At 55.0% G+C, this 16,776-nt stretch overlaps 2 protein-coding genes across 5 annotated transcripts; one reads left to right on the forward strand and one right to left on the reverse strand.

Moving 5' to 3' along the window:
* Positions 1-2,276: 2,276 nt before the first annotated feature.
* bckdha (branched chain keto acid dehydrogenase E1 subunit alpha) lies at positions 2,277-10,151 on the reverse strand. 4 transcript variants are annotated; one of them, XM_042345409.1, is made up of 9 exons: positions 9,992-10,151; positions 7,706-7,864; positions 6,560-6,646; positions 6,089-6,197; positions 5,762-5,923; positions 5,121-5,327; positions 4,321-4,462; positions 2,942-3,113; positions 2,277-2,799 (listed from the first exon to the last, which is right to left on the reverse strand). In XM_042345409.1, the coding sequence occupies exons 1-9, from the start codon at positions 10,121-10,123 to the stop codon at positions 2,629-2,631; spliced, it is 1,341 nt and encodes a 446-aa protein (XP_042201343.1). In that variant the 5' UTR covers positions 10,124-10,151; the 3' UTR covers positions 2,277-2,628. The 4 variants fall into 4 exon arrangements, with proteins under 4 accessions (XP_042201343.1, XP_042201342.1, XP_042201345.1 ...); XM_042345408.1 differs by having other exon boundaries at positions 7,706-7,867; XM_042345411.1 differs by having other exon boundaries at positions 10,065-10,143.
* A 643-nt stretch (positions 10,152-10,794) lies between these two features.
* Positions 10,795-15,929, forward strand: exosc5 (exosome component 5). Its single transcript, XM_042345417.1, has 6 exons — positions 10,795-10,929; positions 11,979-12,092; positions 12,353-12,474; positions 13,000-13,140; positions 13,818-13,907; positions 15,313-15,929. Exons 1-6 carry the CDS (start codon positions 10,833-10,835, stop codon positions 15,412-15,414), a joined length of 666 nt encoding a protein of 221 aa, XP_042201351.1. The 5' UTR covers positions 10,795-10,832; the 3' UTR covers positions 15,415-15,929.
* The last annotated feature ends 847 nt before the right edge of the window (positions 15,930-16,776 follow it).

Consider the following 16,776-nt stretch of genomic DNA (forward strand, 5'->3'; position numbering starts at 1 on the left):
GCAAACTCAGCGAGGCTCGTCGCTTCAGCAAGCGGGAAGATCCAAAATGGCTAACCCGATGAAGTTAATTAATCACACATGTCTCACACACACAGTGTCTCACCACACCACACACCAGTGTCCATGTCACACACCACAACCAGTGTCTCTACAACACACCACGTGCCTCACCACACAACCACCAGTGCCCTTCCACACACACAGTGCTCCAGTCTCTCCACACACAGTGCCTCCACACCAACCACCAGGTATGTCTCCATCCACCACACAGTGGCCTCCACACACACAGTGCCTCCTCACACCACCACACAACCAGGTGCCTCCACACACCAGCCCCCACACACCAGGTGCCTCTCACCACAGCCACCACCAGTGCCTCACACACACCAGTGCCTCCACACACCACACCAGTGTCTCCCCCCCTGTCTCTCACCACACAGTGCCTCACACCAAGGCCACACCACAGGTGGTCTCCCTCTCCACACCAGTGGTACCAAGTGGACACCATGCTCCTCCCCCCTCTCCGTCAATCAGGGGCTCGGGGGGAGGGGCCAAAGATGACGCGGGGGCGGAGCTGTGGTGAGTGACAGTGAGAGTGAGTCAGTGTGAGAGAGAGACAGAGAGAGTGAGTCAGTGTGAGAGTGAGACAGAGTGAGAGAGTGAGTCAGTGTGAGAGAGAGACAGAGAGAGTGAGTCAGTGTGAGAGTGAGACAGAGTGAGAGAGTGAGTCAGTGTGAGAGTGAGACAGAGTGAGAGAGTGAGTCAGAGTGAGAGAGTGAGACAGAGTGAGAGATTGAGAGAGACAGAGTGAGAGACAGAGTGAAAGAGAGTGAGTCAGTGTGAGAGAGAGTGAGACAGAGTGAAAGAGAGTGAGTCAGTGTGAGAGAGAGTGAGAGAGACAGAGTGAAAGAGAGTGAGTCAGTGTGAGAGAGAGACAGAGTGAGAGAGAGAGACAGAGAGAGAGAGTGAGTCAGAGAGAGTGAGAGAGACAGAGTGAAGAGAGTGAGTCAGTGTGAGAGAGAGTGAGAGAGAGTGAGACAGAGTGAAGGAGTGAGTCAGTGTGAGAGAGTGAGAGAGACAGAGTGAAAGAGAGTGAGTCAGTGTGAGAGAGAGACAGAGTGAGAGAGTGAGACAGAGTGAAAGAGAGTGAGTCAGTGTGAGAGAGAGTGAGAGAGACAGAGTGAAAGAGAGTGAGTCAGTGTGAGAGAGAGTGAGAGAGAGTGAGACAGAGTGAAAGAGAGTGAGTCAGTGTGAGAGAGTGAGAGAGACAGAGTGAAAGAGAGTGAGTCAGTGTGAGAGAGAGACAGAGTGAGAGAGTGAGACAGAGTGAAAGAGAGTGAGTCAGTGTGAGAGAGAGTGAGAGAGACAGAGTGAAAGAGAGTGAGTCAGTGTGAGAGAGAGACAGAGTGAGAGAGTGAGACAGAGTGAAAGAGAGTGAGTCAGTGTGAGAGAGAGTGAGAGAGACAGAGTGAGAGACAGAGTGAAAGAGAGTGAGTCAGTGTGAGAGAGAGAGTGAGACAGAGTGAGAGACAGAGTGAAAGAGAGTGAGTCAGTGTGAGAGAGAGAGTGAGACAGAGTGAAAGAGAGTGAGTCAGTGTGAGAGAGAGTGAGAGACAGAGTGAAAGAGAGTGAGTCAGTGTGAGAGAGAGACAGAGTGTAAGAGTGAGTGTGAGAGAGAGTGAGCGAGACAGTGAGAGTGAGACAGAGTGTGAGAGAGAGACAGAGTGTGAGAGAGAGTGAGACAGAGTGCGAGTGAGTGTGAGAGAGAGAGTGAGAGAGAGAGAGAGAGACAGATCAGAAACCTTTATTGAACATGAGGAATAACGCCCTGACAGCGCGGACTCCCGGACACGTTGCTCTGCACACACCGAGCGTAACAGCTCCACCGTTTATTCTAACCCACAAAAGATTATTATTAATTAACATTATATAATAATTATTATTATTATCGTCACCAGTTTTGACTCCTTTCAGTGTAACAGTTGTCTGTCTCTTCGAGACGGAAGCATCGGTAACCGGACCCCCCCCAACAACACCCACCCACCATCCCCTCCCCCTCCCAGAAAAACCTACTAGAATAACAGTAATCGTCGTCATAATAATAATAATAATCCTGGCACTTGATCCGACGCCTCATCCAGTCGTGGAGACGCCTCAAAGAGCTTCCCAGGATATACGCTGTGAAGTGTAGTGACTGGGGGTTTTGCGGGGGAGAAAAGTGGCAGCCGATCGCGCCCGGCGACGTCCCCCACAAACAGCCGTGGGGTTGAAGCGACCGAATTATTATTTTTATTTATTTTGAAGGGATTATTACCCCCGGAAAGTGATTTCCCCCAATCGAATGACAAGAGGGTTCCTACTGACTGCCGGGGAACACAGGCGTGTGCGTGTGTCTGCGTGTGCGTGCCTGCGTGTGCGTGCCTGCGGTGGGGGGGAGAAAACTGACGGTGTGTGATAGACATGCACCAAACACAAGGACCTGGGGGGGGTGGGTGGGTGGGGCTGTGGGGGAGAGAGAAGAAAGGGTTTCCCTTTAACAAGAACGGCCTCTTCTGGGGTGGGGGGGGGGGGTTCATTGCAACAGAAATCCAAGCCCCGGGGAGAGGGCAGCGACGGACCCCGATCTTATTATTTGTCGAAGAGGTCGATGGGGTAATGCTCCCCGTACATCTTCAGGTGCCTTCCCAGAGACTCCTGCTGCTTCTTCAGCTGGGGAGGCATGTCCTCGTACACGTCGGTGAACATGTTCTCCAGCTTGGGCTTCAGGCACCGCTCGGCCTCCTCGAAGGCCTCCATGACCTGAGGCAGAGAGAGAGAGAGGAGAGAGAGAGGAAGGGGCGCAGATCAACAACGACGACGACGACAACAACCACCACCACACATTTACGAGCGGGCGGGCGGAGTTCCGGGCCCGAGCCGAGGGGAAGTTCCGGACACTCACCCGCTTCCTGGACTGCTTCCTCCAGGCCTTCTCCTGCTCCTCGTCCCACCAGCCCTTGCTCACCATGTAGTGCCGGAGCCTGGAGATGGGGTGGTCCTTCTTGTCCCAGTAGTTGACCTCATCCACCGACCGATAGGCTGAGCTGTCGTCGCTGGTGCTGTGATGGCCGATCCTGCCGAGGGTTCGAGACACACGACCCCGCGATTAGCTGCGACCCCCAAAAACGAGATGCCCCCCCCCCCCCCCCCCTCCAGGGTTTATGCACCCGTGAAGGCAAAGCATCTCGACGAGAGGCTCGAGGGGTAACTGGCGTCATGTTTAGTGGTTGAAGCCCAGCAGGAGATCAGGCAATGTCCCACAAACAGCCGCGGAGTGACTGACCAAATGGAGTCAGTCAGTATTACCGTCGGCGTAACCAAACACAGCCGGGACACGGACGGCGATGATGACTTAAGTGGTTGCGACAAGTCAAGTCTGGGTCGAGCACATCGGGCATTCGCTGTGTGCGCGTGACAGGGAATTGGGATTAGAGTCGACAGCTCGGGGGCGGGGGGGGGGGAGGGGAAAAGTGGAGGGTGGTGGGGGGGGAGAGAAGCCAACAGGATAGCGGAGCCACAGAAATGAAATAAAAACGCTTTACACAGAGCCGATGAAGTGGAAAGTGCCTCAAACCTTTGCGACTTATTGAAGCTCTGCACTTTACTGATGAACATAATAATCCTTGGCTGAACTAAGCCGAAAATGTATCCTGCGCTCACTGCACTAAAACGGCTTAAACCCTCACACCTCCTGCCCGAGGAAAGAGGACTCCCTCACGCCAGGGTCCCAGCCAACGAGCGGGTCCACTGTTGACAGCACCCGGCGAGCCAAAGGCATACCGGGGCAGGGTGGTCCCAGCTGGACGAGCAGCGAGAAAGCTTGGCCAGACAGTGATACCAATGGCCGAGCTGCGTGTGGGTTTAGCCGGTTAGACTCCAGCAGTTACCCCAACACACACTCTGGGGTTTCCCCCCCCACCCCACCACCTCCACCCCAAGCCTTGGCTCACGCCCAACCTTCGCCTAATACTCTTCGGAATTAGGTAAACAGGGGGCGTCCCTCCAGGGGGAGAGCGCGCATCCCATCCCGACAATCTCTCTCCGGGGTTCCCGGGTGTGGGGAATTCTCAGTCGGGTTTGGAGACTCTTAAGCCACGGTGACGGGTTTCCGTACGTGTCAGACGCCCGACTGGTCACGGTGACGGGTTTCCGTACGTGTCAGATGCCCGACTGGTCACGGCGACGGGTTCCCGTGCGTGTCAGACACCTGGCTGGTCACGGTGACGGGTTTCCGTGTGTGTCAGACACCCGACTGGAGTGGGGAGGGTAACCCAAACTCACCTGTAGGTCATAGCCTCGATGAGGAAGGGCTGGTTTTCCGCCACCGCTCTCCGCCGCGCCTCTTTGGTGGCGTTGTAAACGGCGAAGACGTCGTTACCGTCAACTCGGATCGACATGATACCATAACCAGGGCCTCTGGCAGCTGTTGCAAATGTCAAAGCTCAATGTCAAACAAGGCAGATTAAACAGCTGGGCGTCGAAGGCTGATGCTAATCTGCTCGCTCCCTTTCAAAAGCTTTTCACAGCGAGTCCCGTAATCTTTCCTGCCCCCGTTTGCTATCCTCTCTTCTATGTGTCCTCGATTTGAACGCCCTGACGGCCAGGCTTTTGTACACAGCGGGGGAAAGAAAAAAAAAATAGATCGCAACCAGCCGTGTCTTTTGGGGAGGGAGGGAGTTGGAACGTTGGTAACACACGCAGCGCCTGCAATGATCGCAATCCCGGTGTGCGACCCGGCGCCTGATCACACCTCCACGTCGAGACTTCACGGGATACACTGTAAAGTGTTGTGACTGTGCGTTTTGTGAGAGAGAGAGTGTGTGTGTGTGTGACTGAGATGGAGAGTGTTGAGAGACTAATAGAAAGACAGAGTGTTGAGAGAGAGTGTTGAGAGATTGACAGACAGAGAGAGAGAGAGAGAATGTGAGAGTTTTGAGAGAGGGAGTGAGTGTTGAGAGCGAGAGTGAGAGCGAGCGAGAGAGTGTGTATGAGAGAGCGAGAGAGAGAGTGTGTGAGAGAGTGTGTGTGAGACAGAGAGTGAGAGAGTGAGAGAGTGTGTGCGTTCTGCGGGCGAGACCTACCGATGCCGTCGCCCCTGTACTGCTCGTGGGTTGGGGTGGAGATGGCGTAGCCGTTGTTCCTGCAGAAGAAGATGATGGGACACTCGAGGGTGGCGGAGAAGTTGAAGCCAGCGTGGGCGTCCCCTTCACTGGCGGCTCCTTCCCCGAAGTAGCAGATCACGGCCCGGTCGCCCTGAGCCATCTTGAAGGAGTAGGCGGCTCCCACGGCTGGAGGCAGAAGGGACGACCAGGGAGAATGTCGCCCCTGTACTTGGATCGTCTTTTCCCACGGCGGGTGGTGGTGGAGGGAGGGGGTGAGTGGGGGCGAGGAACGACATGTTCTCCACGTTTGCTGGACGGTCAGGGGTTTGGACCCGAGCTGAGGGTGGGTGGGGGAGAGAGGGTGTGTGTGTGTGTGTAGGGGGGGTAAGGAAGGTGACAGAAGGCACGGTTGGTCGAAGGGGAGAGTCTTGAAGGAGGCGAGGGAGGGAGGGATGGCGTACCAGAGGGTGGGGCTGAAAGGACGGCTTAAAGCACTGGACAGTCGGGGATCCACACCCGAGCTGAGGGGGGGTAGGGATGTGTGTGGGGGTTTGTATGTGTGTGGTGGGGGGGGTTTGTGGGGTGGGGGGGGGGGGGGTGACAGCGCAACCAGGCCTTACCTTGGGGAATTTGCGTGGCCAGAGGAGAGGAGATGGTGACAAAGTGGTGGATGTTGCTGCCGTAGTGAACCGGCATCTGCCGGCCTTTGCCCTCGTCCTTGGCGTTGGCGTAACACTGGCCCATGAAGAGCTCCAGGGGGTAGCCGCGGTACATGAGGACGCCTGAGAGCGGGCGGGGGGGGGAGGGGGGGAATCACACAACAACAACTGATTACATTTAGGCAGTGGCTTTCATGCGGGGCTTTGTTCCCGAGAGTGGCGGAGTCTGGAGTCTGACCCCGAGAGAGAGGGGGAGAGAGTGGGGGGGGGGGGAAAAAGAGTTCTTACCCGCTTCCCTGTACTGCCCAAACACGAGGTCGGTGGCATTCAGAGCCGCTGCGCTGCCGATGTGTGTGCCCTCCTCCCCGTAATTGGTCATGTAGAAGGAGATCCGGCCCTGGAAAGGATACAGGAACCGCCCTTTCAACATCGTCTCACGACAACAACAACACCCGAATAATAATAATAATACTCGCACTCATTATTAGTTGGGTGACCGCAGGCACGCTCGAAGAGGAAGGTCTTCAGGCGCGACCTGAAGATGAGGAAGGAAGGGGGGAAAAGGGTGGGAGGGGTTGAGAGAGAGAGAGAGAGAGAGAAAGAGAGAGAGTGTGTGACAAGAATTTCAGGGAGTAGTAGTGGCTGATGGCGGAGGAGAGGGCGGGAGGGACAAACAGGAGGCTGAAGCCAGCCGAGCGGAGGCAGCGGGCGGCGGTGCAACGGCCAGAGGGAGGGAAAGGAGTGCGGATGGTCACGTACCTGCCGCTGAGATTCGTACAGTATACGGTCCATCGTGTTCAGCAGAGTCATCTTCTGGTAAAACTTCAGCACCATGTCTTTCGGCAGCTGCGGAAGCAACAGGAAACAGGAATAAACATCCTGCAGTGATGGAACTCCTTTCCCCCCACCCACCCATCCCCCCCCCCAGTAAAACCACCCATCAATTAAATTATAATAAAATTCATATTCAATCCACCAGTCTTTGTGGGACACTGCTTAATACAAAACACAGAGTCACTACACTTTACAACATATTAGACGTGAAATGCGCTATACCATATACAAGGATTATCATCATCATATTCTTTGAAGCATTTCGAGACGTCTCAACAACACGATAAGGCTCCGAATCAAATGATAATAATAATAATTCCTCCCCGCCCTCCACCCCCTCCTGATCCCGACCCCCAGCTCGGGTCCAAATCCCTGACTGTCCAGCGCCTCGGGACGTCCTCCTGACTTGAAAGGTGCCGTGTAAATGCCATGTGCTGTTGGGACGGTCCCAGTTGATGCAGGTAAATTAGCCGTCTGTTGTAATTAACAGCCGCAACAGATTGCCAGGAGGGCCGGTAAATTATTTAAGGAGCGCTCAATGCCGTGGTGGGAGGTGGGGAGCAATGAGAGCAATGTGTCACAGTGACTGCACAGCTTGTGATGCTGTGACAACCGAAATAAGAGGTCGATTGTGCCACCTTGCGGTGGAACAATAGGAATAATAATTATAATAATAACCCCGGGGTTTGACCCGGCGCCTGATCACGTCGTCGAGACATCTCAAAGCGCTTCACAGGATACACTGCGAAGTGTAGTGACTGTGAGTTTTGTGAACGAAACGCGGCAGCCGATCGCGCCCAGCGACGTCCCCACAAACAGCCGTGGAATTGAGTGACCAAATTATTATTTGTGGTGGTGGTGGTGGGGGGGGAGAAAGAGGAGGAATAATCGGGGGAATAGTACTGCACAAACACTGTGAGTGAGGGAGAGAGAGAGTTCTAGATTTCCACTCGCCTTTGGGTGAAAAACCGCCCGTGGGTTCACTCCTAAATGGCCGGGCTCTAATTTTAAAATGATGCCCCTTATTCCGGATTCCCTCCAACACCGAATCCCTTTAGCGTTATCACTTACCTTGGGATCTTCACTCGTGTTCATGATCTGCCCTTGCCGGTCCATGACTCTGTAAATGGGGATGCCGGAGATGACATTCGGTTGAATAAAATTCAGGCTGTCCACAAACTCAGCCGAGGCTCCCGGGAACTTGGGCTTCTCGTCCAGCGATGTGAACTCCTGCTGGAAATGCGGAGGGGAAGAGAGGAAGCGCAGACTGAAACGCGGTAGCTATTTGCGCAAAGCAGTGCCCCACAAACACCCAGGTGTGAGCGACCAATTTTATTGGGGGGGGGACTGTTAACCAGGACACCGGGAGAGAGAGAGTAAGAAACTCCCTTATCTTTTCGAACAGTGCCACGGGAGATCTTTAACATCCACCTGAACAGGCAGACGGGACCTTGGAGCAACACACACACACACACACACACACACGTCACAGAGTCAACCGGGAACTTCTAGCCGTCACTGCCTCCATCCACGGAATTCTGTTGATTCCGGACCGAAATAACAACCCCATCAACATACACTTTGGATCAGAGGATTTTTTAAAAAAATTTTTTAACATAAAAGGGATTATTACCCCCGGAAAGCCGTCCGCCAATCGACTAACAACCGGGTTCCTGCTGACCGCTGGGTAAACAGTAAGGCGGTAAGGAAACTCGCCTAACTTCGCACCCCACCCAGGAATCGAACCCAGATCCTCTCGCTTGCGAGGCGAGCGGCCTAACCACCGAGCTGCAGGTCTCCACAAAAATGCAAATTGCAAACCTTACGAGCGAGAAAGAGGAATTAAGTCTGTGCGTAAAGTAAACTGCTGCGCGCGCGTGTGTGTGTGTGTGCGTGTGTGTAACCTGAGGCCTCACTGAGTGTCAGGTTCTTGTTGTTCAAGGGCAAAGCATTGGCACTGCTACCGCCTCCGGCAAAACAACAAACACTCCGCAACAACAACATTTCATTGATAGAGCGCCTTTCACGTCGGGAGGACGTCCCAAGGCGCTGGACAGTTGGGTCGGGATCCGAGCAGTGGGGGAGAATGGTCAGGGTGAGGGGAGGGAGGGAGCGAGGAGGGGGGGAAATGGTCAGGGGGAGGGGAAGGAAGGGAGGGAGCGAGGAGGGGGTAGAGAGTCGAGAGGGGAGCTGAAGGCACGGTTGAAGAGACGAAGGGTCGCGGGCCCGAAACCTTTCGGACCCGCTTTCCTCTCTCCGTAGACGGCCGCCGGACCCGCCGAGCGGTCCCGGCCACTTCCGCTTTCGTTTCGGACTTCTCCCGCCTCTGCCAAGTCTTCTGCTTCAATGCCGCTCTCCGCCTGTCCTGTCTGCGTCTCAGCGATATCGCGGGTGTCATTCCCACCACCGCCCCTCCCCGCTCGCCCGTCTTTGCCAAGGGCTGCTGCGTTTGGTCATAAAATAAACCTCGACTGACTCTAGCTCAGCGCTGTGTGTGTGTGTGTGCGTGTGTGGTGGGGGGGGGGGGGGGTGGTGGGGGTTGTGTGGGGGGAGTGTTGTGGGGGTTGGGGGGGGAAGAGGCCTGTATTGCCGTCCTTCAGATCAGGTCAATTTAGGTCCAGTCTATGACCTGTTCTGGTGGATATAACAGACGCCGTAACTCTATCAGAAAAGGAAAGGGGTATTCCCCCCCTTCCCCCGATACACACTCACACACACCCTTTTACGTCTTGCACACCTTTACACACACACACAAACACTTATTACCTTACACACCACACATCGTTGCACTCTTACCCTCTTGTACACATTTACGCGCACACTTACATCCTATACACCCACCCATCCCCTTGTACCCCACTGACCGTTACACACTGACCGTTACACACTCACACAGGAATCCTTGCACACTCGTACACTGACATGCTCTTACACACACACACACACACACAGACCTTCACACTTCCACACACTAATCCTCTTACACATTTTACACACAGACTTGCAGCCTTACACACCTACACACCCACTCATCTCCATATACACACAATAAATCCTTACACACTCACACACACTGACAAACACTTTTTACACACATAGACCTTTACACACTCATACACTGACATGCCCTTACACAAGCAGACCTTACACACACACTCATACACAGGCCTTTACACACTTATACACACACCCTTACACACTCAATACACAGACCTTTACACAGTTACACTCATACACAGACCTTTAAACTTACACACAGACCCTGACACACTCACACCTGACCTTTACACACTCATCCTTGCACACTCACTCTCACACTCACGGGGGGGGGGGGAGAGGGGGCGGTCTCAGACTTACTGAGGCGGACAGTGAGCGCCTGGGCCCGGAGGCCGTGGCGAGGTGAGGCCGGGAGAGGCCGCGGGGGCCGCACCTGCCGAGGCCGCTCCATCTCCGGCCCAACCGCCCGAGCGCCGCCGCCACCGCCGCCATCTTGGTTCCTTCTCAGCGCCGCTCGGGCCGTCCCTCACCGCCGCCTGCCTGCCTGTCGGTCGGTCACCGCCACAAGCACACGCACCGCGCACAGACCGCACGCACGCAGATCTGGGGACCGAGCAAAACATGCCCGTTCCTCATCAACACGCCCCAATGTTTAGATTGGCGTCGTTTGGGGGGAGAATTTAGCGCAGGCGCGAGGCGGCCGCCTAAACCCTGAGTGCGTGTGGGCGGAGGCGGTTGAGGACCGTCAACAATGGCCCGAGCTGCTGGCAACCGGCCCTCGAGCCGCTGATTGGTCGACGCTCCTGTCGATAAGGGCTGAGGTTCCCGCCCTCGCCGAGCGCGCTGATAGGTCGCATCCGCAAATCCGCGGCTCTGATTGGGCCTCTCGCGTTGTCAGTCAAACGCCGGTTCCCGCCCCCTAACCTGGAAGTGGTGGTGGGGGGGGGGGGGAGCGCGAGCGAGCGTGACGGTTGGTGGCAACCGCCCTCGAGGCGCTGATTGGCCGACATCCGTGCCAATCAGCGCGGACAACGCGCCGACCGCGCGCTCCGATAGGGTCGCGTCGAGCCACCGCGCTTCGGATTGGTCGCCGGCGCTGTCGGTCAGGCGCCAGCCGCCCGCCCGCCCGCCCGCGACGGCAGCTGATTGGTCGGTTTGAGCGGGAGGGCGGGCGAAGCGGGACGGTTGGTCGCGAGCGGCGATGGAGGCGCCGAGTGTGGAGCTGCCGCTCCTCAGGCCGTTCGGCTGTGAGTACAGTCTGCTGTCCAGGCCTGACGGCTCGGCCTGCTTCACACAAGGTGGGCCCCTCGGCCTCTGGGGGGGGTGGGGGGGATTGTGGGGCTGAGGCCCAGTAACTGATAATAAGTGATCGATAACCGATACCTGATCGATATCCTGATTGATACCTGATACGTCGTTGATACCGCTGATGAATAGCCGATTAACAACTGATAAGACGTTAATACCTGATCAATAACTAATAAGTCTTTGATACCTGATCAATAGCTAATTAATAACTGATAAGTCGTTGATGTTTGATCAATAATAGGTTAATAGCTGATATGTCGTTAATACCTGATCAATGACTGGTTAATAACTGATAAGTCGTTGATACCTGATCAATAGCTAATTAATAACTGATACGTCGTTGATACCTGATCAATAGCTAATTAATAACTGATAAGTCGTTGATGTTTGATCAATAACAGGTTAGTAGCTGATATGTCACTAATACCTGATCCATAACTGATCAATAGCTGATAAAATGTCAGGTTTTTTTAAAATTATTTTTATCGTCACAAGGAAAACGGTTACACAAGAGCCGCGGAGGGTGGTGGGGGGGGAGCGGGTGGGGGAGAGGGGGGGGGTGTTGGGGGAGGAGGAGGGTGTGGTGTGGGAGGCGGGTGGGGGGGTCGGGTGTGGGAGGGTGTGGTAGGGGAGGAGGAGGGGCGGGTGGGGTGTGGGAGGAGGGGGTGTGGGGGAGAGGGGTGGGGGGGGTGGGAGGCGGGTGGTGGGGTGGGGGAGGCGGGTGGGGGGTGTTGGGGGGGGGGGGGGGGGGGGGGGGGGGGGGTGGGGGAGGGGGTGTGGGGGAGAGGGGTGGGGGGGTGTGGGAGGCGGGTGGTGGGGTGGGGGAGGCGGGTGGGGGGGTGTTGGGGGAGGAGGGGGGGTGGGGTGTGGGAGGCGGGTGGTGGGGTGGGGGAGGCGGGTGGGGAGGTGTTGGGGGAGGAGGGGGGGTGGGGTGTGGGAGGAGGGGGTGGTGGGGGAGAGGGGTGGTGGGGTGGGGGGGGACGGGGGCGACCAGCCGGCCAATGGAACCAATGTGACGCTCCGGGTTGCCTTCTCCCAGGGGACACCACGGTGTTGGCCGCCGTGTACGGACCTGCCGAGGTGAAAGTCAGCAAAGAGATCTTTGACAAAGCCACACTGGAGGTCCTGCTCAAACCTAAAGTGGGGTTGCCAGGTCAGGTCGCACCCCCACCCACCCTATACCTCTCCGACCTCCTAACCCCCCCCCCCCGCCCCCCGACCGACCGACCGACCTGCTCGCTCCCTCCGCTCGGCGGGCTCCGGCCTGCTTCACGTCCCCCCCCACCACCCCCCCTTTCCGCCACACTGCCCCCCCCGCCCTCTGGAACCCCATCCTGCGGTCACGGTCACATAACACAGTCTCAACGACGTGATAAGGCGCTATATCAAATGCAGTGCGTTGTTATTTTGAAGGGGTCGCGGAGAGGAGCAAGGAGCAGCTGATTCGAAACACGTGCGAAGCCACGATCCTGACAGCTCTGCACCCCCGCTCCTCCATCACCGTCGTCCTGCAGGTCATTCACGACGCGGGGTCCGTATCCTTACACCGGCGGCTGGTGAGCGTCTCGCTTGGTGACCACGTGATGCTGGGCAGCGTTCCAATGCTCTCTCGTTAGCTCACCCGCCTCGCGAGAGAGAGGGTCCGGGTTCGAATCCCGGGCGGGTCAGGGACCAAACCTTAGGCAAGTTTCCTTACTCCACCACACACACACACACACACACACCTGTTACCCAGCAGTAAGTAAGAGGGTAATAAACCCTTCAAAATAATAATAAAAATAATGTGGTCACTCTAATCCACGGCTGTTTGTGGGGGACGTCGCTGGGTTAGGAACTGGCTGCCGCGCTTCGCCCGCAAAACGCACAGTCACTGCACTTTACGGTGTATCCCGTGAAGCGCATTGAGACGTCTCGAAGACGCGATCAGGCGCCGGGTCAAATGCGAGGATTATTGTAAGTCTGTTGCCTGGGGAGATGGGGTGTGAGTGTGTGTGTGCGCGTGTGTGCGCGTGTGTGTGTTGGATGTACAATCGGAAGATCCTTAGCTGCTGGTGGCACAGCTGCTCTCCTGCTGCCTGAATGCGGCCTGCACAGCGCTGATTGACGCGGGGCTGCCGATGAGGAGCTTGTTCTGCGGCATAACCTGCCTAATTGACTCCGACGGGAACATCCTTCTGGACCCAACAAGCAAACAGGAAAAGGTCAGAGCTTTTACCCGCTGTTTCGTACCGTTAAAAAGCCCTCCGAATGCCCCCCCCCCCCCCCGCCACCGTTTACAACAGCAACTTGCATTTATATAGCGCCCTTCAAGAGGGGTAGCATCCCGGAGGCTTGACAGCGCCGGAGTCTGACCCCGAGCCAGGGGGAGGGGAGGTGACCATAAGTGCCATCAAAACAGAAGGTCTTTAGGTGGGAAGGGAGGGGATGAGGCAGAGGTATTGAGGGCGAGAGTGACAGAGTTTCGGGGCGCAGTGGCTGAAGGCACGGCCACCAAAGGTGGAGCGGAGGGGACGAGGGACAAACAGGAGGCCGGAGCCAGCTGAGCGGAGGCAGCGGGTTGGTGGGGTAGTGGGTGGGGTAAGCAGGGAGGATAAGTAGGGAGGTGCAAGGGTTAGGGATTTGAGAAGAAGGAGCGGATCTGGAAGTCGATTCGTCTAAACACAATGTTACTTGCACAATTCTGTGTGATCTTAAATTCTGAGATGCAATTTTAGTTCTGGAAGTCCACCCACAGTCCCTCTGCCTTGCCCCCCCCCCCCCCCCCTCCCACCCCGGCTCCTTCAAGACCCTTCTCTTCGACCGTCCTTCGGTCACCCCCTGAGCATCAGTAAGACTTTCTCCTATTTCACGCTGTTTGTCAATGGGTCTCTACTTGCAGGAGTACAGAGCTGTTCTCACGTTCTCCATGGACAGCGTTGACAAGAAAGTGCTGTTATCTTCCACCAAAGGCTCTTACTCCGTAGAGGAGGTGAGTTCATGTATTTATACATATTCAATAATCATCAATAATCATTTGACACAGCGCCTTTCATGTCAGGGGGATGTCCCAAGGTGCTGGACAGTCAGGGTTATGCCCCTGAGCTGGGGGTTGGGATCAGGAGGGGTGAAGGGCAGGGAGGGTGGGGTTAGGTAGGAGGGTGACCGAAGGTGCGGTTAAAGAGGAGGGTCTTGAAGGAGGCAAGGGAGTGGGTGAGGCGGGGCGACTGTGGGATGCAGTTCCAGAGGGTGGGGGCAGAGAGACCGAAGGTCCGACCGCTGAGGCAGGCAGAACGGGGGACGTGAATCAGGCTGAGCGGAGAGAGTGGACGTGTCGTTAAGGAGCGATATAAACGGGGAGAAGATTTGATATTATAATAATAATCCTCGCATTTGATAACAGCGCCTTATCACGTCTTCGAGAAGTCTCAAAGCGCTTCATGGGCTACGCTATCAGGTGAATCCACTGTGCATTTTGTGGGCGATAGAGTTATAAGATGATTATGTATGTGCAGTGCAGCGTCCCAGTTGAGCACTTAATAAGAACTTAACGGCTTAATGTGTAGTGCTAGTGAACAAAACCCCTTCTCGGCTGCTTTACACTCGGTCTCTGTGTTTGTCAGCCCTGTTATCTGGTTGAACTTGTAAGTTGTAGCTTGACAGTAATTTACACATTTATGCAAAACAATTCTATTTGGAAGAATTTTCCTTTCCTTGCGTTTACAATAACCTTTGAGCGGGAATATAAATTGGCTACTTAAACCTAAACGGCTTGACATGCTGTATTAAATGTTTTGACGGCCCCAAGAGTTTTGTAATCTTAATTTCTCGCCAGACGGTTCTCCCGAATGGGAATGTCTGGCTGATCATTTGTTCCCCCACCGATGATTTCTTTGCCGCCCATGAAGGGGGGGAGCTGCAATCGCGTGTTCAGCGGCTCGATTTCAAGATACTCGCTCACGTCTTCAAGTCCCTTCACGCCCTGGCACCTCCCTACCTCTCCGGCCTGCTTACTTACTCCCCAACCCACAACCCATGGCCTCCGCTCGACTGACTCCAACCTCCTGCTTGTCCCCTCGTGCCCTCCATTCCTCCATTAGTGGCCGCGCTTTCAGCCACTACTCCCTGAAACTCTGGAATTTTCTCTCGCAGTCCTCTGCCTTCCCCCCTCCTTCCCCACTGTCAAACGCTCCGGGACACTACCCTGTTGTCCCCTCAAGCTGTTGTTAGTCAGAGGGAGCATTCAACCCCCAGTGTGAGAGTTGGTGTACAGATAGTCTTGTTTCTTGCCTCTTTTTACGCGAGGAATTTTGTCTTCCACTCCCTCCCCTGTGTAGAGTCAGTGCAGTGTGCCTTGCTCTGCTGACTCTCTCTCTCTCTCTCTCTCTCTGTCTCAGCTCCAGCAGTGCATCGCAACATGCCAGAAAGGGTCGGAAAAAGTCTTTCAGTTTTACCGGGATTCGGTGCGGAGGAAGTACTCTAAGCTCCTGAACGAGTGAAACTGCGCAGCACTGAGATCACCGGGGCCTGGTGTCTGTCAGCGTGCTCTCAACCTGTCCGCCAACAGTCACCCAGCGCAAGACAAACAGTGACCGAGCCTTTGACCCCCGTCCGTCTCTCTCTCTCTCTCACTTTATGCCCACAGCGGCGAGCTCCTGAACTCACACCCTGAAGAGCGAGGCTCGGTGTCCCCTACGTGCGAGAGAAGAGGAGATTGTTTGTGTGTTTCACCGTTCCTCTCTCTCCGCCCCACCCCGGCACGGACAGTCGGCAACGTTTCCCTGAACGAGGAATTATTTTGGAAGGATGAATAAAATCTTTTGTTAAAAAAAGAGAGGCACGCTGGTTTCGCATTGTGAGAGAGGCTGTTAGAGGATTCCACAAGGAATGAGGTACCTACAAGGTGAACACAGTGTTGACACCAGGGATGAGGAACTTCAGTAATGAGGAAAGACGAGAGAGGCTGAGATTGTTCTCCTGAGAGCAGAGAAGGTTGAGGGGAGATTTAATAGAGGTGTTCACAATTATGAGAGGTTTTGAAACAGTCAAAAAAAAAATTTAAGTTATTATTACCCCCGGAAAGCAACCAATCGACCTATAATAATAATCCTGGCAATTGACACAGCACCTTATCACGTCGTCGAGACGTCTCAAAGCGCTTCACAGAATATACTGTAAAGTGTAGAGTGTATTATGTCGGCGAAACACGGCAGCCATTTGCGTACAGCAGCGTCCCCACAAGCAATCCTGGATTGACGTGATGAAATTATTATTCATTTATTGAGGGATTCTTACCCCCGGAAAAGTGATCCGCTAATCGACTAACAGCCGGGTCCCTACTTACTGCTGGTAAACAGAGGCGTGTGAGCGTGTGGGGTAAGGAAACATGCCTAAGGTTTCGCCCTGACCGGCCGGGAATCGAACCCAGGTCCTCTCGATTGCGAGGCGAGCAGTCTAACCACTACGCTACAGGATTCCACAATGTGGTGCGAGAACCTCTTTACAGGACAGCTAGCGATGTGCCGGTCACCTTGATGGTCGAGAGGTCCCACTCCGATTCCGTGTACCAGCCAGACTCAGTACCATCATCTTAGTGCAGGTCCTCATGAGGAGCTTTGAGACGTCCTGCTATGGGAAAGGTGTGTAACAGTCGCTAGTTTGTCTGACAGTCAGTAGTTTGTATGTTACAGTTATTATAAGGGGATTATTATTAATAGGTGTGCGGAGTAAGGAAACTTGGCCGATGTTTTGCTCTGCCGGGAATCGAACCCAGGTCTCTCTCTTGCGAGGAGAGTGCTCTACATGCTACAGCCACGGGATTTAACACACGATCCCTCTACGGAGTATCTAATTCTGACCGA

The sequence above is a fragment of the Callorhinchus milii genome, unplaced genomic scaffold (assembly GCF_018977255.1).
Source record: "Callorhinchus milii isolate IMCB2004 unplaced genomic scaffold, IMCB_Cmil_1.0 Scaffold45, whole genome shotgun sequence".
NCBI lineage: Eukaryota > Metazoa > Chordata > Chondrichthyes > Chimaeriformes > Callorhinchidae > Callorhinchus > Callorhinchus milii.

Bases quoted from the DNA above. Each gene is read 5' to 3' on its own strand.
- exosc5 (XM_042345417.1), top strand. From the start codon at position 10,833: ATGGAGGCGCCGAGTGTGGAGCTGCCGCTCCTCAGGCCGTTCGGCTGT. The intron at 10,930-11,978 runs GTGGGCCCCTCG...GCCTTCTCCCAG, and splicing joins CTCGGCCTGCTTCACACAAG to GGGACACCACGGTGTTGGCC. The intron at 13,908-15,312 runs GTGAGTTCATGT...TCTCTGTCTCAG, and splicing joins GCTCTTACTCCGTAGAGGAG to CTCCAGCAGTGCATCGCAAC.
- bckdha (XM_042345408.1), bottom strand. From the start codon at position 10,123: ATGGCGGCGGTGGCGGCGGCGCTCGGGCGGTTGGGCCGGAGATGGAGC. The intron at 7,868-9,991 runs GTAAGTCTGAGA...CCGCATTTCCAG, and splicing joins GGCGCTCACTGTCCGCCTCA to CAGGAGTTCACATCGCTGGA. The intron at 5,924-6,088 runs GTAAGAACTCTT...GCCCGCTCTCAG, and splicing joins TGGGCAGTACAGGGAAGCGG to GCGTCCTCATGTACCGCGGC.